The sequence below is a fragment of the Panthera pardus genome, unplaced genomic scaffold, assembly GCF_024362965.1.
Source record: "Panthera pardus isolate Hobbes unplaced genomic scaffold, ASM2436296v1 HiC_scaffold_21, whole genome shotgun sequence".
In the NCBI taxonomy this organism is placed as follows: domain Eukaryota; kingdom Metazoa; phylum Chordata; class Mammalia; order Carnivora; family Felidae; genus Panthera; species Panthera pardus.
Window position 1 is genome coordinate 6,592,507 of NW_026526777.1, and position 24,741 is coordinate 6,617,247.

General features: G+C 42.7%; 1 protein-coding gene across 2 annotated transcripts; it reads left to right on the forward strand.

The window, feature by feature from the left end:
• The first annotated feature begins 1,216 nt into the window (after positions 1 to 1,216).
• UHMK1 (U2AF homology motif kinase 1) lies at positions 1,217 to 23,987 on the forward strand. 2 transcript variants are annotated; one of them, XM_019465753.2, is made up of 8 exons: positions 1,217 to 1,653; positions 3,073 to 3,365; positions 4,129 to 4,320; positions 6,583 to 6,677; positions 10,345 to 10,421; positions 10,572 to 10,670; positions 12,972 to 13,060; positions 17,038 to 23,987. In XM_019465753.2, the coding sequence occupies exons 1-8, from the start codon at positions 1,386 to 1,388 to the stop codon at positions 17,182 to 17,184; spliced, it is 1,260 nt and encodes a 419-aa protein (XP_019321298.1). In that variant the 5' UTR covers positions 1,217 to 1,385; the 3' UTR covers positions 17,185 to 23,987. The 2 variants fall into 2 exon arrangements, with proteins under 2 accessions (XP_019321298.1, XP_019321299.1); XM_019465754.2 differs by lacking the exon at positions 12,972 to 13,060 and having other exon boundaries at positions 17,038 to 17,277.
• The last annotated feature ends 754 nt before the right edge of the window (positions 23,988 to 24,741 follow it).

The following is a 24,741-nucleotide window of genomic DNA, read 5'->3' on the forward strand; positions in this document are numbered from 1 at the left end:
GAGAGAGAGAGAGAGGGCGCGTGAGCGGGGGGTGGGGGGAGACAGAGAGAGAGAGAGAGAGACAGAGAATCCCAAGTGGGCTCCCAGTGCAGAGCCTGATGCAGGGCTGAACCCACAGTGAGATGATGACCCCAGCCGAAATCAAGAGTCCAATGCTTAACAGACTGAGCCACCCAGGGACCCCTCTCTTCCCTTTATACGAGCAGATAAACAGCTGTGCTCATTGCCTTAGAAGAAGCCTGTGAGGTTTTTTGTTTGTTTGTTTGTTTGTTTGTTTGTTTTTTGTATTTCTAGAGCCCAAGATTAGTATGGACTTTACACATAGAGAAAAATGCTTGTTAGAAATTTCAGGAGAATGCAGAGTTCTCCCTACTCCAGACCCCAAAAGGGCCGTGTAGACAGAGATAAGGCCCATCTCAGCAGCAAGCAGACAAGGTGGTGACCCAGGTTACCAAAGAGCAGATGGGTCCTCAGCCTCTCCACTTTGCACCACATAAGCCACCCGACCTGCCTGGGAACTTAGACAACACCTGAGCAAAAGGAGATGGGGGTAAATTGTCTGAAACTCAATTCTGCCACCCCGTCTGAATGGAGCTTGAAATAGGGAAAGTTGAACGACAGAAAAATAGGGAAGGCTACATTTATTGCACACCTCAGTTTGTGGATCGATACTCCTGATATTTGCTAAATGTTACTTAGTAGACGTTTATTAAATGAGCAAGAGAATGAACACATAAAACGTAAAAATTTGTACAAGGTCCAGCCTCGCCCAGGGCAGATGCATTTTGATGAGGCAGTCACAGGCAAGGTGGACTAAGGGGCACGGAAGCTGGGCTTCCAGAACTGTGCCTGCTCCGATCACACGCAAGGGGGTGGGGGCCGTGACAAACCCCTTCCTGCAGTAACCGGGCTATTTCCCTTGGGCTGCCGTCTAGGAGAAACATAGGCTGGGCTTTATTCCCCTTAGGGTCCCAGTGGTGAGGGGCGCGCCTCCGCGAGAAAAAGGACCAGTCTCAGTTTCAGGAAACGTTCGTGAAGGCACTTAGCGTCGGCCTGAGAAGCAGGGAGCATCCCGCAGAGTTTAGCAGCTCAGGCTCCAGACTTTTCTCCGAAACCTAATTCCTCCGCTCAGCTCTAGACCCGCCCCTTCTGGGCCCGGCTCCTCGGGCCTGCACGATTGGCTCTTCCTCCATTTCCGGCTTCTGGAGCCCGGCGCTCTCGGCTTCCGGTGTCATGGCGGCTTGAGGTCTCGGCAGTCGGCGAGGCGGCTGCAGGCCCCTCCCTGCGGAGCCGCTGGTCCGGCAGGCGGGGATGTGACCGCGGGCCCTGCCGGCCTGCCCCGGGCGTCGCCTCAGCTCCCGTGCCAGCGCCCTCCGTCCGCCCCGATGGCGGGGTCCGGCTGCGCGTGGGGCGCGGAGCCGCCGCGGTTTCTGGAAGCCTTCGGGCGGCTGTGGCAGGTACAGAGCCGCCTGGGGAGCGGCTCCTCGGCCTCGGTGTATCGGGTGCGCTGCTGCGGCACTCCCGGCTCGCCCCCCGGCGCCCTCAAGCAGTTCTTACCGCCCGGAACCACCGGCGCTGCGGCCTCGGCCGCCGAGTATGGTTTCCGCAAAGAGAGGGCGGCGCTGGAGCAATTGCAGGGTCACAGGAACATCGGTAATTGCCGCCGCCTCCCTTCCCTTCTTGCCCAGGTCCCAGCCCGGTGGTACACCCCCTCTCTCAGCCTGGCGTTCCGTCTTCCGTCCTTAAGGCGGGAGGCGTGGGCCTGGCCCTCTCGTCCCCCGATCCTGGCCCTTCTCCCATCCCCCTTCACTCTGTCTGCAGGAGGGTGGAGTTGGTGGTCTGCTTAGCCCAGTGTCACGTAATAGATGCTCAGTTAAGTTCTGCTTTGCTTCGGGTCTCATCAGAAAAATGCTGCACTTACCAGCATAGAGTTATCTTTCCTAGCGAAAGGAGGCCCATCTTTGCTAGATGTCTCCTGTCTTGTATGGAAATTTTTGAATCTTCGCATACCAGTGCAAGATGAGAAATACTCCTAGGGCTTGTGATAAATGCTGTTAACTCATACAGATGTTACCTGGTACGTATTTAGCATGGATTTGGGAGAAATGACTCAGTATTAACATAGGATCCTTTATGGAAGTATGAGAATTAGGAACACGTTATACTTTTACCCTGGTAAGTCTATGTTGCACGATTTAGGTATTCAAAATGTAAGACAGGTAAGATAGGTAATGATTACTGATGATCGATCTGTGAAAACAGCCTTGGCTGTCCTTACGTTAACAGAGTGTATATAGTTAGTTAGAGCTTTGGCTAATAAATAAATGTCTTACTTCCCGGCAAGCATAATCGATATGTAATTTGAAGAGTGACCTTGTTCATGTTACCATTTTGGAGAAGAATTTCATCACCACTAGTGTTGCCCCCCCGCCCCCCTTTTTTTTAAAGCTTGCTAGATGATGTATATAACCCTGGTATTTGAGAGGGAAATTTTTTTGTAGTTTTTGCAAGCTTAAGGACTTGTTGCGTCTTTGCAAGATTAGGTTAAGTTGTCATCTTGAAAATCTTTTAAATCTCTTTTAAATGTTATTTGTTTATCCTGTTTTTAATATTTAGATTACAGAGTACTATATTGCGGTCAAATGCTTTACCCTTCACCTGTACCCCCCAGAGTGCTGTTTTGGATCAAGAACCAATCTGCAATTTTGTTTTCACATGGTGTCACATCTGTCTTAAGAGTCCATAATATTTGGATTTTACTTTTAATCGTTTTTGCTTGGTACCCTGAGTGCATATTCACCCATCACTGAATGCTTAGTGATACAGTTTGAATTAGTGTGCCGTCTTTAATATCTTTGAACAGTAATGAGCTGTTGAAGATTTTCTCATTTTAAAATAATCCGATTGCCAAAAAAAATCTTATTTTGGGGAAAAAGAAATTACAGTGGAAGCTCGATTGCTCATCAGAGTTCTCCTTATCTAGGGTATCCCAAATGTGTTCTGCAGTTATCTGTGTTGCGACTTATTCTGAGTCTCGTTTTGAAAGCATTATAATTTGTTTCTTTTTTTTAGTGACTTTGTATGGAGTTTTTACAATCCATTTCTCTCCGAATGTGCCATCACGCTGTCTGTTGCTTGAACTCCTGGATGTCAGTGTTTCGGAATTGCTTTTATATTCCAGTCATCAGGGTTGTTCTATGTGGATGATACAGCATTGTGCCAGGGATGTTCTGGAGGCCCTTGCTTTTCTTCACCATGAGGGTTATGTCCATGCAGACCTCAAACCACGGAACATATTGTGGAGTGCAGAGAATGAATGTTTTAAACTCATTGACTTTGGACTTAGCTTCAAAGAAGGCAATCAGGTAAGAAATACTTTAATAATAGGAGTGCTTTGGTAGACACTTAGAGTATTTCTTTTTTCTTTTTTTTTAAATTTTATTTAAGTTTATTTATTTTGAGAGAGTGGGGGGAGGGAGGGAGGAAGGGGTAAAGAGAGAGAGGGGGGAGAGAGAGAGAATCGCAAGCAGGCTCTGGACCGTCAGTGCAGAGCCCCACACGGGGCTCGAATCCACGCCACCGTGAGATCGTGACCTGAGCCGAAACCAAGAGTCAGAAGCTTAACCAACTGAGCCAACCAGGCGCCCTGACTCTTAGAGATATTTCTAAAATACTGAAGCGGCTTGGGGTCACGCAAATAAAAAGAATTTCGTTGCCACCATGTGAAAAAAAGGACGTGTATTTGGGTTAGGTGGGGTAATGAACAGGTCATTACTGTTACCGGCGTCCCCAGTGTTGGGGCTCATGGCAGAACGCACGTGACAGTTCTGGCAGACCCTCCGTTCTCCACGGTTTGTCAGCTCTTTGCAGAGTGTCCTTATTTATCAGCAGTGCCCAACAGGCAAGAGATTATCTAAAGAAATGAGCAGCTGTGTGGAAAGCGTGCAGTTTGCCTGTGAGAACTGCTCGGTTAATGAACCAAATAACTGGGGTCGGCAAGGACTACAGATTTGTTGGCATTCGGTTTGGCAGTGGTTTATTACACGTTTAGAGAAGTAAATACGTGGTCGAGATGGCAGGAAAGTGAACAGTCTTTTATTGGTCGCGATACTGACTCTTCTTCTTCAGGATGTGAAGTATATTCAGACAGACGGGTACCGGGCTCCAGAAGCAGAGCTGCAGAATTGCTTGGCCCAGGCCGGCCTGCAGAGTGACACGGAGTGCACCTCAGCCGTGGATCTCTGGAGCCTAGGAATCATTTTACTGGAAATGTTCTCAGGAATGAAACTGAAACATACAGTCAGATCTCAGGAATGGAAGGTAAACTGCACCAGTGCTTTCGTCTGGGATCCTTAATTCCAACTTAAAGGCACGCAGTTTAGAATGAGTCTCACCAGGGCCTCTCTTTGCTTCATCTCTCACGTACTCCTCTTCCTGCGTTTTCGGTACCTTAAGTGCTACTGTTTATTCTCCTAGACACAGATGTGCTCGTGAGGATTGCACGGCTGCTGACCTTAGCCTGGGGCCCGGTGCCTAGACTAACCAGGAAAGTGCTCGATAAAATGAATACATGCATTTTTCCAAAAAGGCAGAAGGGATTTTTATTTAGTAATTTAGTTATATTACGTCTTAAACTATTACTAATGTAGCAGTACATTATAAGTGAAATGATGTTTACGTAAAGGTTTATAGTTAATGCCTCATAGTATTTTAATGCACAGCCTCGCTGAATTTCCTCGCAATTCTGTGTGGATCATCAGAGAGCATATTGGTCATTCTTTTACAAATGACAAACTGGAGGCACAGACATATAAATAGCCACTTGGGGCAGATCGTACGCCTGGATGTTCAGACCTGGGCCCCATACTCTTCTTCCTAGGCAGAGTTTAGTGTCCTGAACGTGCTCAGTTCCACAGTGTTTTAGATTTACTTATGTTCCATATATGAACTATGCCGGTAAAGTGAGTGCTGCTTAGAGCATTGTTGTTGTGGGAACATGAGTTCTAAATTCCAAATCCTTGACATAAGAATGAACTTTATGTATGTTCGTAACTTAGGAATTCACTGTGTTTTCAAACGTACTGTGGGGCTGCAGTGTTGTGAGGGTATCATTCCCCTTTAGGCTAGAGGTTGCTAAATAATACCAGGTTTAGGAATCATTGGTTCTGATATTCTGCAACAAGTGTTTTTTTTTTTTTCAACGTTTTTTTTATTTATTTTTGGGACAGAGAGAGACAGAGCATGAACCGGGGGAGGGGCAGAGAGAGAGAGGGAGACACAGAATCGGAAGCAGGCTCCAGGCTCCGAGCCATCAGCCCAGAGCCTGACGCGGGGCTCGAACTCACGGACCGCGAGATCGTGACCTGGCTGAAGTCGGACGCTTAACCGACTGCGCCACCCAGGCGCCCCAACAAGTGTTTTTTGAGTATCTTGTAATATATAGTTGGTGAATGGCTCTTGTACCACATAGGGTTTATTTCTTCTCAACCCCTAGTCTTCTATTTCTGGAAGTATCCCTGGAAGGAATGCTTTCATGGTCTTGCAGGTGTACCTAATGCTTACTTTTGGCAAAAAATGCTGCCATGCAAGCAAAACCAGAGTCATTGTTGCACATTGGTACTTTCAGACAGTCAAGAGGCTCAGTAGTCTGTTCGGTGCTATCCCAGATACAGATCAATTCCTTGTGTTAGTTTTGACTGTCTTTGAGACCGCTAGGCTGTATCTGCTTGGTCCAGAGCTGATCAGAACTAGGTCACATTCAGGCATTTTGTATGCAAGTTGGAGGCATGATGTGCGTTAATAAAATCCCGTGTTCACCCTTCCTAAATAAAAACAGTATTTTGTATTTTAATCACCTTCTGTGGAGGCAAAATTGCCAAACGAGTATGAGTCTGGGCTCTGAAGTCAGACTATTCGTATCTTGCCTCCGCTGCTTTCTAAGTTATTTAGGGTAACTGAACCACCGTGTACTTTCTGTAAATCGAGGATAATAATAGTATTTTTCTCACAGAAGTGTTGAGGTTAAAAAATAAATGATACCACTTCTTAGCATAGCATGTTGCCTGTAGTAAGTATTCAGAAAATTTTAGCGATAAGGGTGTTATCAGGCCTTTTTCCTCGTGTCTACCCTTCCACCTTCTGAGAACTCATAATGTTCCCCAGGATTTAAACTATGAATATGGCAGATCCAGATTTTAAATACCACGTTGCTTTCTTTTCATAGTTTATTTGTATCTGAAAACCAGTTAAAGACTCCTCACTAAGACACTCCAGCCCAACTGTCACACATTCATTGTCACTTTGTATTTAACTATGTTCTTATGTGGTTGCTTTGGCATTTGTTCATGTTTGTTCATCTAGTGACTATTCATAGAGAGTGCCGGGTACTATGCTGGGTGCTGAGAATAGAGAAAAGAAAGTTCCTCCTCTAGAAGCTCAGAGTTACGCACATTCAGGTGGTAAGCTCTCAGAAGTGTTTTCTGTTGCGTTTACCTACCAGATAGTACAGTGCTGTGTGCCTGGTACTCCGTAAATGCAGACTAAGCGGAATAACTGAAGGAAGACTGCTCTCTCTTTTTTTAGGCAAACAGTTCCGCTATTATCGATCACATATTTGCCAGTAAAGCCGTGGTGAATGCCGCAATTCCAGCCTATCACCTACGAGACCTTATCAAAAGGTACGTTATGTGTGCTTTAAAGTTCTTAAATGTGTACGTGTACTACGTGAATGTGGGGTTTTTTTGTTTGTTTGCTTGTTTGCTTTTACTGACAGGATTTACATTATTTCTGGTGATCGCGTAGAGGCTTTTTTCGGCAGCCGTACGTCGGTCCTCTTGTAGCTCTGGCAGTCCTGTATACTTGATGGAAATTAGGTTTTTGTTTGTTTTTGTTTGTTTCTTCTAGGGTCTTTTTGAAAGTAGGTTTTAAATTTTTTTTTTTTTTTTAATGTTTATTTATTTTTGAGACAGAGAGAGACAGAGCATGAACGGGGGAGGGTCAGAGATAGAGAGGGAGACGCAGAATCTGAAACAGGCTCCAGGCTCTGAGCTGTGAGCACAGAGCCCGACGCGGGGCTCGAACTCACGGACCGCGAGATCATGACCTGAGCCGAAGTCGGACGCTCAACTGACTGAGCCACCCAGGCGCCCTCCGAAAGTAGGTTTTTAAAGAGAGTGTTTATTAACTAAAGACTGAGTTTGCTTTTGGACAACCAAAAAGCGTTTAAAATAAGGTAACTATGCATTATACTTTAAATAATTACCGTGGAAAACTGTGGGGACAGAAATAATGGTTTTGTTTCCTGAGTAGGTCCAAAACATTAGATATTTTAAAATAAGACATCATGTGTATTATCAGGTAGTTGGTTTTTCACGTTTCTCTCATTATGGGCCAGAAGTGAACAAGATAATTACTGTGTTGCAAAAGAGTAGATCTTTTGATCAAGTCAGTATTCTTTCTTTGGAATATTAACCCTACCACCTTCCAAGTAGGTTTTGGGTTTTCGGTGGTTTTTTTTTTTTTTTTTTTTTAACAGCTTCTTATTTTGAAATAATTACAGATTCAAAGGAAGTTGCAAAAATGTTACAAAGAGGTCTGTGTACTCTTCACCCAGTTTCCCCCAGTGGTAACATCTTACATAACTGTAGTGCAATGTCAAAACCAGGAAATTAACATTACAGTCCACAGAATTTACCCAGATAAGGACTTACAATTTTACTTGCACTTATTTGTGTGTGTGTGTGTGTGTGTGTGTGTGTGTGTGTGTTTTACAAATTGGTTTTAAATAGCTGTTACTATCTGATTGGTATTAGATTTACAAGTTGCATTTTTCATAGAAAAGGTGGCATTGTGAGACTGTGTAATACGTTGTAACTTGGAAGTCAGATCAGATCATGTAAGTTCTGGTATTGACTTTGGGATTTCTTTCCCCTTGATTGTACAAGCAAGTACTAAATTTGGAAGCTACAGAGAATTGTGATCAGCAAAATAAAAATTATAAACCTACTTTCTAGTGTTAGCACTTGGTATATTTCTTTTCGGTATTTTTCCACATATTTTGCTATGTACGCATGCAAATTATTTGAACCTTTTTTATTGTAGGATAAAACACGGATATTGAAAACAAATGTGTAACTTAATGAATCCTTAGGAATACTGTTGTATCTATCATTGAGGTCAAGAAATAGAACTTTGCTAGCTACCCCAGAAATCCTCTGTCCCCATTCTAATCTTAAACCCTTCTTCCTCCTTGAAAGCAGCCACTACCCTGACTATTATGGCAATTACATCCTTGTTTTCATTATAGTATGCATCTTTAAACACTATGGTTTAGTGCTGCTCTTCTAAAAAAAATCCTTTTTAAGTTTCTTTTAATCTGAAAGGTCCTTTTCCATTTCCTACCCCACTTTCTCCTTATTTACTTGTTGTTCCCTTATTTATTGGGTTGTTGGCTTGCTATAGCTGTCCACAGTCTGCATTTTGCTGACAGTGTTACCCTGGTATAGTTTAATGAATATCTGTTTATTTCTTGTAAATTGGTAGTTGTATCTAGAGGGTTGATTTTGGTGTGTGGTGGGGAGCAAGACTACAGATAGTATTGTGTTTTTTCATTAAGGAGGCGCATAACGTAGCTATTAGAAACTGTTACCATTCAATGCTCAGATCCATTACTTTCTTAGGGTTTGTAGAACGTTGATGTTCTTACTCTGTCCTTCGTGCTTCATTTGGTTAACCAAAGACAAAGTAAACGCTTGATTCTCTATTCACTGGTTTTCATAATGCGTTGATTCTCTGTCATCCTCCAAAGGGGATCATTCCCTTTTGAAAGTTCAAAGTATCATTATTTGGTAACTGCAACCCATTGCAGTTCTTATCCTAATTGAAGCTAAAATTGCCCATCTTTGATGAATGTCAGCATGTGTAAGTTGGATTTTGCAGACATTATTATCTTTTTTTTTTCAATTTTTTAGAAATGTTTATATTTGAGAGATAGAGAGTGCATGAGCAGGGGAAGGGCAGAGAGAGACGGAGACAGAATCTGATGCAGGCTCAAGGCTCTGAGCTGTCAGCACAGAGCCCGATGTGGGGCTCGAACTCATAAGCCGTGAAATCATGACCTAAGCCAAAGTTGGAAACTTAACCAACTGAGCCACTGAGGTGTCCCTGACCTTATTATCTTTTATAGCTTCCTTGCTATCTGGTGTAACAAGATGTTCCCAATTCATCTTATACATTTCCTGCCCCAGACCTGGAAATAGCCATTTCTCCGAGAAGCCTGATTTCTTTTAGTAGGAAGTAGTATTTTAAAACCACAATCTGAGTTTTGGGAATACTCATTGGTAGGGGTGCCTGGGAGATTCAGTTGGTTAAGCGTCCGACTTCTGCTTAGGTCATGATCTCGCAGTTCGTGAGTTCGAGTCCCGCATCTGGCTCTCTGCTGTCAGCATAGAGCCCGCTTTGCGCTTGGTCTTAGCCAAAAGGCCGAGAAACGATGCACAACCGGGTTTGGATCTTCTGTCCCCCTCTCTCTGCCCCTCCCCTGCTGGTTCGTTCTCTCTCCCTCTCTCTCTCTCTCTCTCAAAATAAGTAAATAAACATTAAAAGAAATTATGTGGGGATACTCATTGCTACTGGGATGGTCATTGTTTCTAGGCCTTTTAAGTGGACAGAGTTCATGTGAATATTCCCCATTCAAATTCAAGACCACAGAGTTTTTATGTAACTTTTATTTCACATCTCTTTCTCTTTCTATGTCAGGAATTCTGGTTCTTAAGGACAAAGGGAATGTTAGAATATTTTATAATTGCTCATTTGTTTTATTCCACCTTATATTAAAACAGTCTCAGGATAATAATACTCTAGGAAGATTACTAAAAATGGTTATTTTTGCATATGCTTTTTCCCATTCTTCCCCCATTTGAAAAATAGTTGTATCTGGGGGTGACTGGGTGGCTCAGTTGGTTAAGCGTCTGATTCTTGATTTTGGCTCAGGTCATGATCTCACGGTTCGTGAGTTCGAGCCCTGTGTCAGGGTCTGCGCCAAGGGGCAGAGTCTGCTAGGGGATTCTCTGTTTCCCTCTCTACTTCTCCCTCACTTGCGGGTGTGCGCTCTCTCTCAAAAAATAATAAAAAATCGAAATATAGTATTGTGTCCTAGGTATGTATCATGAGTTATTGAACCACTTACTTGCAAATAGCATTCGTGTATTTTGTAGATGAATGCTCCAGTAAGCCATGCTGACTTAGCTAATGTTGCGGTGAACATTAGACATTTGAATTGTCTTCAGTGGTTCCGTTTTCATAAGACTTGACGATAGTCACAAAGATCCCTGTCTGTGTGTTTAGCATGCTTCACGACGACCCGGGCAGAAGAATCCCTGCTGAGATGGCTCTGTGCAGCCCCTTCTTTAGCATTCCTTTCGGTAAGCTGCCTGCGTCTTTGTTTCTTCCTTGGGCATTTGACGGTCAGACACCAGAACTCACTTACATTCTGTTCCCATGCTCCTTTGCCTAGTGTTCATCCATTCATTTGGGGGAGTTTACACTTAACCATGTTGTATGAACCTCAACAGCCCCTCATATTGAAGATCTGGTGATGCTTCCAACTCCAGTGCTAAGGCTACTGAATGTGCTGGATGATGATTATCTCGAGAATGAAGAGGAGTATGAAGGTAACTGCTTCCTAAATTACATTTTAATTTTTTTCGTATCTTTTTTAACTCCTTATAAAGCGTATTTATTTGTTTATTTTGAGAGAGAGAGCACGCACGAACGGGGGAGGAGCAGAGAGAGAGAATCCCCAGCAGGCTCTGCGCTGTGAGCGCAGAGCCTGATGCAGGGCTTGAACCCACGAACCATGAGATATAACCAGAGCCGAAATCAAGGGTCAGATGCCCAGCCGACTGAGCCCTCCAGGCACCCCTGCAAGAGACATTTATGTCAACAAATGCTTACAGTTTTGATAAATCGGAAAGTAGGGTAGTGTACAGAGGCAGAGAGGAGAGGTACTTAACCCAGGTTGAGCGACCCGTGAGGGTGTCTCTGTGGAGGTGATGGCTGAGCCTTGTTAGTAACCGGACTTGCTTGGCTAAGAGTTGAGGGATTGATGAGGAAATGGCATAAAGGTGAGAGACGAGAGAAAACGTGGCATGTTCTGAGAATAACAAACTGTTTGGTGTGGTTGTATCTTAGGATGCTTATTGGGGAGCGGTCAATCAAGGCTGAAGAAATAGCCGGGAATACAGATCTGTAACAAACTCATTTGCTGTGTTAAAGAATTTGGATTTTATCCCAGAGACAGTAACACTGGAATATGACACAAGAGAACCTATACCTCAGGGATAGAACAGTCCCTGGCTTATGAAATAAGTACTCAATAAATATTTGTGCTTGGTTGAATACAATAAAGAGCCATGAAAAAGTTAAAATAGGGGAGTGATACAGTCAGACTTCTGTTTTAGAAAGAGTGTTCTGGAAGCAGAGCGGTGAATGGGCTCAAGCAGGACCCAATTTAAAAATACCAGTTGTTTCATAGTAAACATTTTCTTTGTGGAAAATTAAAACCGTTACAGATAAAGCTAGCTTGATCACACTGTGCCTTTAAGGGTAAATTATTTTATGCCCCTGGGCTATATGTCATTATTTGACGAATGACACAAGCGTAATTTGTTTGAATCCGTAATAGTTGTGAGAATCTGCAGCCTCAGCTTTTCAGGATGCCTGTTAATCGGAAAGAATAGTCTTGCCTTCAACATTGTTTTAATCAGGTCATGATGTACCAGGGGCTCTAAATAATCTCTTGGTAATACCACTTACGTCCTTCGTGCCGATCTACTTACTGTCTTCAGCGCCTACTTCCGTCTCCTAATTTTGTTTGTAAAACTCAGGCTTGGGCTTTCTTGAATATATCTTGGGCATATTATGCCTCCTCTTTTCTTTGTATTTTGTTGTATAACACTTTATTCCTGCACGTAAATACATCGAGTGTTTACACGTTGCTATTAAATCTTAGTGTTTAAGAATCTCATGAACTAAGTGTCACAGACAACATAGTAGCATTAAATACCTTTGTTAGCTCTGATTAGTAAGGTCGTCATCAGGTAACGCTCACTAGTGTTAGATAAATTTGCTTAGCTAGAAATCCTATGTATGGGGACAACTGTCTTGGAATCTGGGTGGGAGTGGGACAGGACGTTGGATTTAAACCTTCCCCTTTAGACCAAAATAAATTCCAAATCGGGATTAAGATCGAGATTCCAAATCAAGAGAATAAAGGGAAAAATTATTTAACTTAATAGCTCTTAACACAGCTCTTACAAGTCGGCCCAGTAAATAGTGGGTAACGGATATAGTTGGATACTATAGTAAAGGGTATGTGAGTCGGTCTCCTATATTTCATTCTCATCTGCTGAAATGCTCATTAAAACCACACAGTGAGGGCACCTGGGCGGCTCAGTCAGTAAGCTGCTGATTTCGACTCAGGTCGTGATCTCACGGTTTGTGAGTTTGAGCCCCGCATCGGGCTCCATGCTGCCAGTGTGGAGCCTGCTTGGGATTCTCTGTCTCTCTGTCTCTCTTTCTCTCTGCCTCTCTGTCTGCTCCTTCCCTGTTTGTTCACTCTCTCTCTCTCAAAATGAACTTCAAAAAAAAGGCAAGATTGGAATTTTTTACTTCGAAAAGAAGCATATATGATCATATTTGCTTGTATAAGTTTAATAATATTTAGGGAAGGATACAGAAGAAACTGATAACTTTTGTTGTCTTCAGGAAGGGGAAGAAAAAAGCAATTGGAAAAGTGGGACGTATTAAATGCTTTGAGTTTATATTATCCTTAAGCTTAATTTTAGAAGGTGTAGAAAATGATCTCATTACTTAGATACGGATTCCTGAATTCTTTGATGATTTAAAGTTTTTAAATAATGAGTGCTTAGTAATTCAGCAATGTGGTTACTGTAATGTGTTTTCATAATCAGATGTTGTAGAAGATGTAAAAGAGGAGTGTCAAAAATATGGACCAGTGGTCTCTCTCCTTGTTCCAAAGGAAAATCCTGGCAGGGGACAAGTAAGTGGACGTTTTCATAATTTCAGAATTACTCAGAGATTACTAAAATTCTGAACAAATGTTGTTTAGTTCTGTCGAAAGATGCACCCAGAAACGTTGCTAGAAATTATGAGTTTTGCATTATGGATGTTCTTATTTTCTTATACTTTTTGCTTTTTTCCAAGGTTCTGCACTAGGTGTGCATTTTTTTTTTTAATCAGTTACGACTTTTTTCTTCAAAAGTATCAAATCTAGTTTTGAGCCGTTGTGAGCACCAGTGACACGAGCTGTACCATAGGCTAATTTAGGTCACGGTCAGCTACAGAAATACCGTGGCCTACTTTGTTCCGATTAGGTAGGGTGAGGAAACCATTTAGGTTAGGGTCTCATTATAATGGAATTATTGGTGCCAATTTAAAGAAGGAAAGTTCACCGCCCGAGAATCCTGAAACCTGAGTTCCAGTCTCCATGTGACCAGCTTGGTGACGATGATCCTTAGTTTTTTCTTCTATGCAATGTACAGGCTAAAACTACGATTCAGAAATTTTTGACTAAGATTATTAGAGAAGTCTTTTGAAGATCTTTCTTCTACCTGTAGTATTTCTGCTTTTCTGGAACAGAGGATTATTCTATTCAGGGTTTCTCAGCCTCGACGCCATTGACGCGTGAGCTGCATAGTCCTTCGTGGGGCGAGCTGTCACGTGCACTATAGGTATTTAGCAGCGTCCCAACCCTCCACCCAACAGATGCCTTCCTCCCACCCCCCTTTGCAGCTGTGGCAATCAGAAGTGTCTCTCAGCACTGCCACATGTCCCCTGCTGGGTGAAGTCACCTCTGGTTGTGGATTTTTTTTTAATTTCTTTTTTAATGTTTTTACTTATCTTGGAGAGAGAGAGACCGAGTGCAAGCACGGGAGGGGCAGAGAGAGAGAGAGGGAGAAACAGAATCCGAAGGAGGCTCCAGGCTCTGAGCTGTCAGCACAGAGCCCGACGTGGGGCTCGAACTCATGAACTGCGAGATCATGACCTGAGCCTAAGTCGGATGCTTAACCAACTGAGCCACCCAGGCGCTCCTGGATTATTATTTTTATCTTTTGGTTCAATATTATATGAAAATTCTTGGCAACTGAAAAAAGAAATGAAAGACATTTTTCTCCGATCTTAGTGAAAAATCATTGCCAAGGTAGTAGTAACAACATTTATCTCTTTCAGGGTCAGGAGCATACTGAATGCATCATTGCTGTTTGTGTAGTCAAGGAGTATTTATTGAGCACGTATTATTATGTTCTAGGCCCGGGGATACATTAGTGACACAACCAGACACAAGGATATGTAGCAATAAGTGCTGTGGAGAAAAGGTCTAAGGAGAAGAGGTTTAAGGAGTGCTGTGTGTGTGTGTGTGTGTGTCGGGGGGTGCAGTTTTCTGTTGGGTGGTAGGGAGGGGCAAGCTGAAGTTACATTTGAGTTGAAAGACAAAGGGGATGAGGAAAAGAGTTCCAGATAGAGGGAACAGCAAGTTTCAAGGCCCTGAACTTGCCTGGCAGGTTTGAGGAGGTTGGTGTAGCTCCAGCAGAGTGAGAAAGAGGGGGCATTACAGCACCTCTGCCTTAACGGAGGGGCGGATCAGGGGCGGTGAGCCTCGTGGGACTCCAGACACCTTTACTCTAAACCAGCGGGGAAGGTCTTTGGAGATTTTGAATTAAGGGCTAACATGATCTGACTCGACATGAACCTCAGCGTCAGTATGAGATGGAAGGCACAGAATAGAGAAACAGGAGGAATGTTTTTGGGTAAGAAGTATCCAGCCTTCAGATGATACGGAAAAACAGATCTTCGTCAGCGAGAGGAAATATGCTGTGTTAACAAGCTCTCACTGACCTTTAGAGGAGAATGAAAACAGCCGATAGACTCGTGGAATCTCGGGTGGAACTTCTGTAGGTTATTGATACGTCTGTTACCTGGTTGGCAAAGTCAGTCTTCATTCAAATAATCGATTCAAACTAACAATACCGTTTGTTTTTTTAAAGAATGTTGTAAAAGTCACTAAAATCTAAACTGTGGAATGCGTCTTGTAATTAGAAAAAGCAGTCAAGATTAAATTGATATAATTCTTTAATTTCATAGTAAATTATAAAAATGTTTTTCCTCTTCAGTTTGAAATGTTGCAATGTGTAAAACTGGAGGTCGGTTATCTGTGAAGCCGGGAGCATCACAGAGAGCATGGCTCTCCTTCTGGACGTGCACGTCTGCTCACCGAACGCTGGTGTGTGCACTCGGAAGTTACTGAGAATCAGGTTACAAAAAGTCAGGAAGAGCTGCATTGTCATTGGACGTCATCTTTTCACTTTCTTTTGGGTTCAATGAAAAGGCCTGTGTCGCTAGAGCTAACTGGTACTCGGGTGCCTGGGTGGCTCAGTCCATTAAGTGTCTGACTCTTGGTTTCGGCTCAGGTGATGATCTCATGGCTTCATGAGTTCGAGCCCCACAGTGGGCTCTGTGCCAACAGCATGGAGCCTGCTTGGGTGTCTGTCTGTCTGTCTGTCTGTCACAAGTAAAATAAACATAAAAAAATGGGGGGGGGGGAGTGAGCAGTCACAGGCTGGGCATAGTGCTTTGTTTACCCATGGAGGAAGATTCGGTTCAAAAGTACTATATTTGGAATTGTCTCTTTTCATGCCCTGGAGGTTTCTATACCCTTCCGAAGTAACTTTGTCAAGTGGAAAGGGGAAATGGAAAAGGAGAATCTGCCTTGAACTTCTTGGTGGATCCAATTTTAGGAGCAGGTATAAGAGAATGCTGAGACTCTGGAAATTGATTTCCTTCAGGTGGCCTATTTTTGGTTTCCTTTTGAGAGTCTGAGTGTCTAGGATGCTCACACCCCGGTTTGAAGACTGTTGACTTAACAAATGAGCGAGAGGAGGATGAGGCTGTTCTTTTTCTGGTTCAGAAATTCATGGGTAATTGAGGACATGTCACTTCAAATTATTTCGTCTCCCAGTAACTTTTACTTTGGATCATCAAAAAGAACATAAGTTATTAGGCTGTATCCTCTACCTGTCTCAGGAAATCTGAGGCTCTGGAAAAGGAAATTACCTGGTTTTAAACTCTTCCCTATTGTAGTCATGGTTCCTACGAGTCTTGTAGGCATCGTGACCAGGTTTCCCTCCCGCCGCTTCTGAACGCGTAGGTTGTCTTTGAGATGCCGCGGGAGCACACCTGGTCTCCGGGCTGTTCGGCCCTCTCTTTGGCCTCTGAACATGGCAAACGCATGTCCACTTTTCACCCAACTTGTCTTCTGTGGATTTTTCCGAATGGAACTGAGTTAGGGAAATATTCTAAACCGTGCTCAAAAATGTGGTCTGTGGACCAGCACCATTGGCATCACCTTGGAGTCTATTTACTTAAAGTTTATTTTATTTATTTATTTTTAAGATTTTTTTAAAGTGTTTTGAGAGAGAGAGAGAGAGTGAGAGTGAGCAAGTGGAGGAAGGGCAGAGAGAAATGGAGACAGAAACCAAAGCAGGCTCCAGCCTCCGAGCTCTCAGCACAGAGCCCGATGTGGGGCTCAAATTCACGGGGCATGAGATCATGACCTGTCAGATGCTTAACCAACTGAGCCACCCAGGCACCCCTTTATTTATTTTGAGAGAGAGTGCATGGGGGAGGGGCAGAGAGGGGGAGAGAGAGAGAATCCCAAGCAGGCTCTGCACTGTCAGTACAGAGCCCAGTGTGGGGCTTGAATTCACAAACCATGAGATCATGACCTGAACTGAAATCAAGAGTTGGATGCTTAACCCACTGAGCCACCCGGGCGCCCCTGGGAGTCTGTTGTAGAGACTCAGGCCCACCTTAGAGCGCCAGAAACCACGTCTGCATTGTAACAAGGTGTGATCCCTATGTGTGCCCTAAATGATCCGTGCGTGTTCCCTAGAGTTGAAGAAGCCCTGTTGTAAAGCAGTCTTGATGGGAATGAAGCCACTTTTCTGTGTCCTCTTACAGGTCTTTGTGGAGTATGCCAATGCCGGTGATTCCAAAGCTGCTCAGAAATTGCTGACTGGAAGGATGTTTGATGGGAAGTTTGTTGTGGCCACATTCTACCCGCTGAGTGCCTACAAGAGGGGATATCTGTACCAAACTTTGCTTTAATCAGTAACCTGAGGACTCTTTCCTGTTTCTCCCCCATTTCCTGGGTTATTGTATTCTACATCTGAATGCAGAAGTACCCCCTTACCATTTTAAGGGAATACTTTGTACATTTATTTAATCCTACTAACGTGCTCAAGCAATGACTGCCTTGCAAACATTTGGCACTGAGTAGGACAAGACCTCTCAGCTATACATTGAGGGGTTTTAGAGCATCCATATGGGCAACCTTTTGTTTTGTGCAGTAGGCCAAGTGCTGCTCTTCAGTATGTAACCTAAAAAGATACTAATTATTCCACATGATCGTGAAGCAAGGATGAATAATATCATGTCATAGTGAATATTAACAAGTTTGTTAGAGTCGGTGACATCACTTCCAGATTATTCCTTTATGTTGTCAGGTGGTTCTTCCTTATCACTGATACTCATAGCTGGCACTGGATGTTCCCAGTAATTGTTAAGTGATTGTCCAGCAGCAATTACCTACTGTGTTCTTAACACTGAGTTACGAATTTTTTTAAAGGAGTACTGTAGTACTGAATATTCCTTTAAAGAAACTGCAGTGAGCCTATCTACTTTTTTTTTTTTAATTAAGGCTTTTAAAATAGAAAGCTGATGCTTGATCTTGCACAATTTTTATGTCTAGTTTGTATGTTTGAGTGAGTGTGCGGGAATGAAAGACTAGAGGAGATTTGAGTCGGCGTGCTTTCTAGTGTGAGTCTTGTGAGCTCATACAGTCTGTACCTGTCTCTTTCCTAGCTGTTTCATGTCTGTAAGACTTAGGACATATGTTTTTTGAGAGTTGGTCTCATAGAATGTAAATGAGAAAATAGTTCATTCCTGAGAGGCTCAGAACAAATGAGTCTAGACTGGGTTAAACTGAAACTCTTAAATTGGTTGGAACGAAGCAAAAGTTTTGCTACGCGTATCTTGCCCCCTCCTCCGGGCTCCTTTAGAACCTGTATTAGCTCATCTTTTCTGTACTGAATCTCCTGTGATCATTGTAAGATTTTTCAAGATCGAGTTCTGTTTACTATGCTGGAAATTGAAGTGGGTCAAAAAGAAAGAATTAGATGTTCAGTGAAGGGAAAGGGAAAGAAAAAAACTAGGCAAAGAGAAAGGGGATAATCCGGGATTCTTGTTTTCCTTCCTCTCTTTCTCTGCCATCGCTCTCCCTCTACTACTTTTCCTTTTCACCCATTCTTTGCCTGCCTTCGTGGTCGAAGAAAAGCCAGAGGGGTGGCGTCCCAGACCGTCTGGCTTCTGACTGCAGGGAAGTTAGGAAAGGTGTAGCTCTCATAAGATGGAGGGAGAAAGGAAGAAAAACTCATCAAGAATTCACGAAAGGATTTACAGCAATCCATTGTGCCCCTGAGCACAGGATGCTAGTGTGCACGCTTTCGTGGACATGGGTTGATTACGTGGTTTTAGGAGTTGTAATCATGGATTCCTCCCACGTTATGGTAGGTTGACTTTAAAGGTTTAAAACTTGGGAAACCTTTTTAAAGCACTGATTATACAAAAAAAAAAAACAAAAAAACAAGGATACAGGCTATGAATTTTTTTCTTGTTTCCTTATCTAAATGAAATTAAAAATGTTTTTTCCTAAGGAAAAAGCCTTTAATATCTTTCCCTGCTGGAAGCCGCTTCGTACAGTCTGTGTGTGTTAACGAGAGCCCAGCTAAGAATTTACATTTTAGAGGACGGATTCTCTTACCCTATTCAAACACTTGCTATTTGACATTTGAGTTATTTACAGTTACATAATTATTCAGGACTCTCCCTTAATGTTTATTATGAAGCCGAATTTGGTATAAAGAGGCGGATTTATGAATTGCCTGAAGGCCTTGTGGCATCGTCCCCAAGGGAAGATTAAATTGTAAGTGCCCTTAGAAGGAAGATGCGTGGTTTTTCATTCTGGCCGTCTCAGAAATTGATTAGCTGGTTTGTTTTCAAATGCAAGTTCGAGAGAGGATAACCAGTACTCTGGAAAGTAAACTTTCCTAAAACATAAATGTTTATGTGGGTAGCAGCTTCCGTGGTGATTAAAAACGCCAGGTCCTTCTGTGCATACCGATGAACATGGAATACAAGTGAATCTTTTAAGAGCAGGCATCCCAGGTCGGCACCTGTACCTTTCTCCTCCGCCTCCACCCCCACAAAGAAGAAACCCTCACAAATGAACTGCAGGGAAGCTTCTAAGCTTAGTGACGCCACGTGCTGCTAGCGTCGTGATGCTGAATGTCACGGCATTCTTTGTCGTCTTATTGCCGATATATTCATACCTATATGTAGTGTTTGACACTGTAGAATTTTATTACGGAAGATCCTAACTAGATTTTCAGGGGGCCAAGGGACTAATTGATGAGCCTGAGTACCGTGCATTGAATTAAATATTTTATACTAAAGCCACCAAATTGAAAAAAGATGCCTCCTGTGATGTAAATTGTGATTTTATAGCTTTTAGCCCATTACTACCAAAGATCACGTGTGCAGATTCTCCCTCCCTCCCCCGATACTGTAAGAAGTTTAATCTTACTGTCTTTCTCAAACCTGAACCAAATATTATCAAAAGATGTGATTTTTATGATTCTTTTAGGGTGAAATATATACACACATTTTGATTCCTCAAAGTTATTAAAAACCTAGGAATTTTCTTTTTGAGAGGTAGGGTAAAGAGGTGCGGCTTTTTGTCACTTAAACCTTACTCTTTCGGACAAATTTTATCTCAGGTAGTTTTTCTTTCCCTAAGTTAGTGTCTCTGCTTCCTTCCCTCTTGCCTTGCTGGTTCCTCATTATTCTGTGGTGTCGTCACGATACACTCTTGGCCCAGAAAAGACATAGAAACTGATTATTCTGGAGGAAATCTTTGGTCCTTTGGAAACATTTGGGGGAGGTGGCCAGCTAGCCACTTTGAAAACTTGAATGCTCTCTTTCTAGGAGAGCAGGTGGACTCAGACACACCTCGTTAAAAGATAATTGGCTGCATTTTAAAGTTGCCCTCTTGCAGTAAGAGATTGCCCTTATTACCACTGGATGTCTCCCCTTTTTTGTGGCCATCCGTGTAGCAACTCTGTAGAGACATTCCCTCTCTGTTCCGCCTTGAGCCCAAACTGGCTGCTTTTAGAACAAAAACCGTAAAATACAGTTTTGCTCCTCCTTTCCCTTGTTTTCGCTGAGACAAGTATTGCCTTCCTTTTGGTACTCCAGCTGCTAAAGCGTGCGGAGATACGTTAAATTAACCTTTAAAGGAAAAAAATATCCTTGAATTCTTAACTTGCCTTCTAGATTCATGTTCCTTCTACTGATATTTTAACCTCTGAGCAGATTTGTGATAGGGAGTGCTGGCTGCCAGAAACCGTGCTGCCAGGTGGAGGAAGTCGAAGAGAGACTATGGCCATAAGGTTTGTTTCGGTTTTATCACGCTGGGCTTACCCCCTGCTCAGGGCATCAGTTACCCTTCTGGAATAACCGAAACAGTCCTGGCACTCTGGTGCTGCCTCCTGGCTCCTTTGGGTGTGTTCATCAGATGCAGGGAACTCCCATTTTGTCATCGTTTTCTTCTCAGGTCTTGTGTTCTGACTTTATTAGGCGTATCTTACATCATTTCCACCGTCCGTTTTCCTCCGCAGCATATTTCAGTTGGTGTAATTTATTATGAAAATCAGCGCCAGAGGAACTGATGGTAACTGCAATAACATAGTTACTGGGTGAGGGCGTGGGAGACACACTCTCACTGTGTGTTTCCCCTAGAGTTTTATGCAAGGCTCCATGCTAGGTGGCTTTACTCAGATTAGGGTACAGATGGAATCCTATCACGACTAAATTTTAGTCTGGTGGGTGTGTAGACAGTCAAAGAATTAAGCAAGTGCCTTGTGTTTCCTGGAAAATATTAAAACTCATTTGGGTGAAAGCTCCCAGATGATGCTAATTTCTTGCACCTCTGCCTTTTCCTTGGAAGAACTTTTGGATGGAGTCACATAGTATAAAAGTCCAGAATGTCCTTGATTTACCTTTTTATGTATGTGTGAAACTATTCATATTTGATTTTTCCCCCCCCAATATTGCATATGATGGACAGCCAGAGTTAGCTGGCAGAATCTAATTCTTCCTGGGACCTCGTTCCATTTTTAACGCTAGGTTCCTTCTTCAAATCTTAACTGCTCTCGCTCTCTGATAGAATTTATTTCCTGGCAGGTATGGTCACACGCCGACCAGCTTTTGGTCATGATTAGCTCAAAGGGATTTCCATTTCTTCTTCAGGTGCTCAGTAAGGCACCTTTACTTGAGATGGTACTCCTTCCAAGTGAGTGTTGCTAGTAAGCTTTCACTATGAGTGGGAAGATGTTGAGTCTCTATAACGTGGAACTCTTCTGAACCTCTTGTGGTGTATTTGGATAAGTTACATTTTCTTAGTTACAGGGGAACATGCATATTTCCATTTTTAGAGTATCCAGAAATTTGAAGAATTTGTTTGGTTTAAGGTTAGCTGCTTCTCTGCCTGATCCTGCAGGACGTTGTGTTTTGTTCCCTTAGCCACCTCTCCCACCTCAGTGTTCTTCACTGTTGTTTTTAATTGTAGGATGATCAGTAGATTGACACAGTGGCATGTAATCAACAGGTACTGTGGATATTTAAGAAGGAGATAAACAGTTGTAACTATTTTTGCTGCAATTTTATAGGAGAAATGGGCTATAAAAGAAATATCTATAAACCAGAGAGCATTTAGGAAATTGTATATTTTATAGGTGGTAATTAAGGTGATCTTCAGCATATAAGATAGAGAGTTTATGCAACTTTTGTTTTCCTGATGTAAAGTTTTTATTCATCTTCCTATATACAGCTCGGCACTTTCGTTGTCCCTTATATTGCTTATGAGGATTAATGTTTTAAATTCGCTCTGCTTGCGCTTTTCAGAGAGTTGTCGTAATCATGCGGTTATGTTTATATCCCCATAAATGCTGGGATTCATGGGAAACTGATCAGATGACTGCCCGGGTGTTATTTCCTATTCAACAGAGTAACTTCCACAGTACCCTAAAGGAAACTGGTGTGTGTTTTATGACCTAGGTTCCCAGTACTTTCATTTAGAGGCAAAGAGAAGCATTCTATCTTACTTGCCTTACCCGACCATTAATCCTTGTTGTGCAGAAGAGAGCTTATTTTGTTAGACTCTTGACTGTCAGCAAGAGAATTATATCCAGTCACTGTCTCCCAGTTTGCAGCTGCCTTCCCTTCCAGGCTCCCCTCTTACTGGTACTCACAAAGTCAGGACTGTGTTAAAAGCAGACGTGGTGAGGTGTTGTAAATCATGCGTACGGACGCAGAATCTCTTCGGTTATTGGAATTCTGTATCGCTGTGTGATTTTGTTAGCGTGGGTTGTCAGAAATCTGCCAAATTTAAGAGTCAAGAGAAAGAAAAGGAATAAAAGAGGTGAGGGGAGGAAAATGGCTTCCTTACTGGTATTAGTAATCTCCCATATAGCTTATGATCTAAAAGTGATCATTTATTTTGGAAAATCCAGGTGTGGTGCTTGTAGCATAGAATAGAACATTGCCTTTCCTACACATTCCTCATCGTTGTCTCCCCAGAAAATTATTTTTAGAGTTTATCAACCCAGATTAAATATCCATATTCAGTTTGGCTTAATTTTTAAAAACCAATATTTAAACTCCAGTTTTTGTGTGTTTGATATACATCGACAGTCATGCAGATCAAGGATCGGAAAGAAACCGGGGATTAAGCATCTCTGCATTTCCCTTTGCACATTGGGTACGGGGGGTATTAGTATGCACCAGCCGCAGCGTTCTAGCACCTTATGGAAGTAAGTCATGATTATTTATTATAATTAAAAAAAAAAAGCTGCATCTCTGTAGAATACTTACTCTGCAGAGTGAAGCTGTTCTGTCTTTTCCAGCAGGATTGACTCTTTCACTCTTAAGTCTTTATCGAGAAAATCTTAAATGGTTTAACATTCCTTTATATCCTCTTACCAGTGTCGAATGTGGGGCAGCAGAAGGGATATTTTTTCCCCAAAAAGGGCTCCGTCTTTGTTACCCCTTGGTCACTCTTCGAAATCCAATCACGATCAATAGATTTTAACAGTTGATGGCTTCCCCTATCGGCACTGGAGTGGTCGGTTGTGAAGGTTATCATCTGCTGCTCTTTTCCCTCAGAAATCTGCACTTGCCGTGTTTTGGATAAGAAGGTTTGGTGGGACAGAATGTGAAAGATCACTCAAACCAAAGCCAGTTAAAAGGAGTATCCTCTCCTGTTGGTTTACCTCCACCTCGGATCGACAAGGATATTACAGCACACGGTGAACAGTCTGTGACATTTCTACCAGGTTTTCAGTAGCATATCGGTCTTGGCATTTCTTGGCACTGTGGTTCCCTGTCCTTGGTGATGTCTTATTATTTGTGAGTTTTTGTTGGTTGGGTTTTGTTTTTGGTTTGTTTTTTTTTTCTTTTAATAACTAAACGGGACTATCAATGTAGATGTGTATCAGTACCAAGAAGTCCTTTTCTGAAATCCCTAAATTCCTGATTCCTACTCAAGTCTTTTTAAACTTGTTTTTTCTTGCTGAGTAGCAAAGAACTTTTATTTTTCACTTTCCTACATACCTAAAAAGTATGGACACTGCGTTTCAATGGACCGTGTTGCGTAGTTTTTTGCCGAAAACTTTTTCTGTAAACACAATTGCCTTGTTCAGTTTTGTTGTAAACTGACTTACCGTAAGATGCACTGTTGATATGCTTTCTGATGTGTGTTTGATAAGGGTGATAAAATAAAGCTTAAAAATAAAGGAGTTGTGTTTTCATTTCAATATTCCTGCACTTAGTGGAAATAGTCCAGTTTAGATAATAGGTAAATACGCTTATTTGGGGGTTTCATTTTTACTAGGAGCTACCATTGAGAAATTTCCATGTAGCCTCAACCATTTCTGAAGAAGATGGTTTTTCACTTACAGAAGTAGCGTGACGGTGCTGAAATGTTAACTTTTCATTTTCGAATACATGTTCTTGATACCGTAGAAACAGGCTTCTCTCCTGGAAGGAACCAGAATTCTTAGTTGGAAGATTGGTGTTCTAATCTTGTTCTTTTCTCAAGTCGGATGGCTTTAATCGAGTGACAAGTGACTTAATTTCTGACAGTAGCAGTATTTTCTTGCCATTATTTTTATACTGGAATCAAATGAAATAGTAGGTTCAACAGTAATCCCGTCATCAGTTAGGAGCGTCTCCTAGACGATGGTGCTGTTTTAGGTAGTTTATAGATGGAGCCCCAGGCCCCCCCGAGGTTATGCAAAGTCACCCAGTTTCTCGTAAGATTTAGGAGCGGCGGTCACACCCTGGTCTGTCTGCGAGCATCGCCCTTTCAGGAAGCCTCCAGACTGGTCCCGTCTGGACGGGCAGTTCGGGTGAAAGGTGCTATCGAGAGGCACACCCTACTAGAAGTTTAAGAGCTCAGACGGACCAGAGAAAATGAACGTTTAAATCCGCAACTGCACCCTTGACCCGTGAAACGAGTCACCTGGGAGGCTTGTTGGATTACGGATT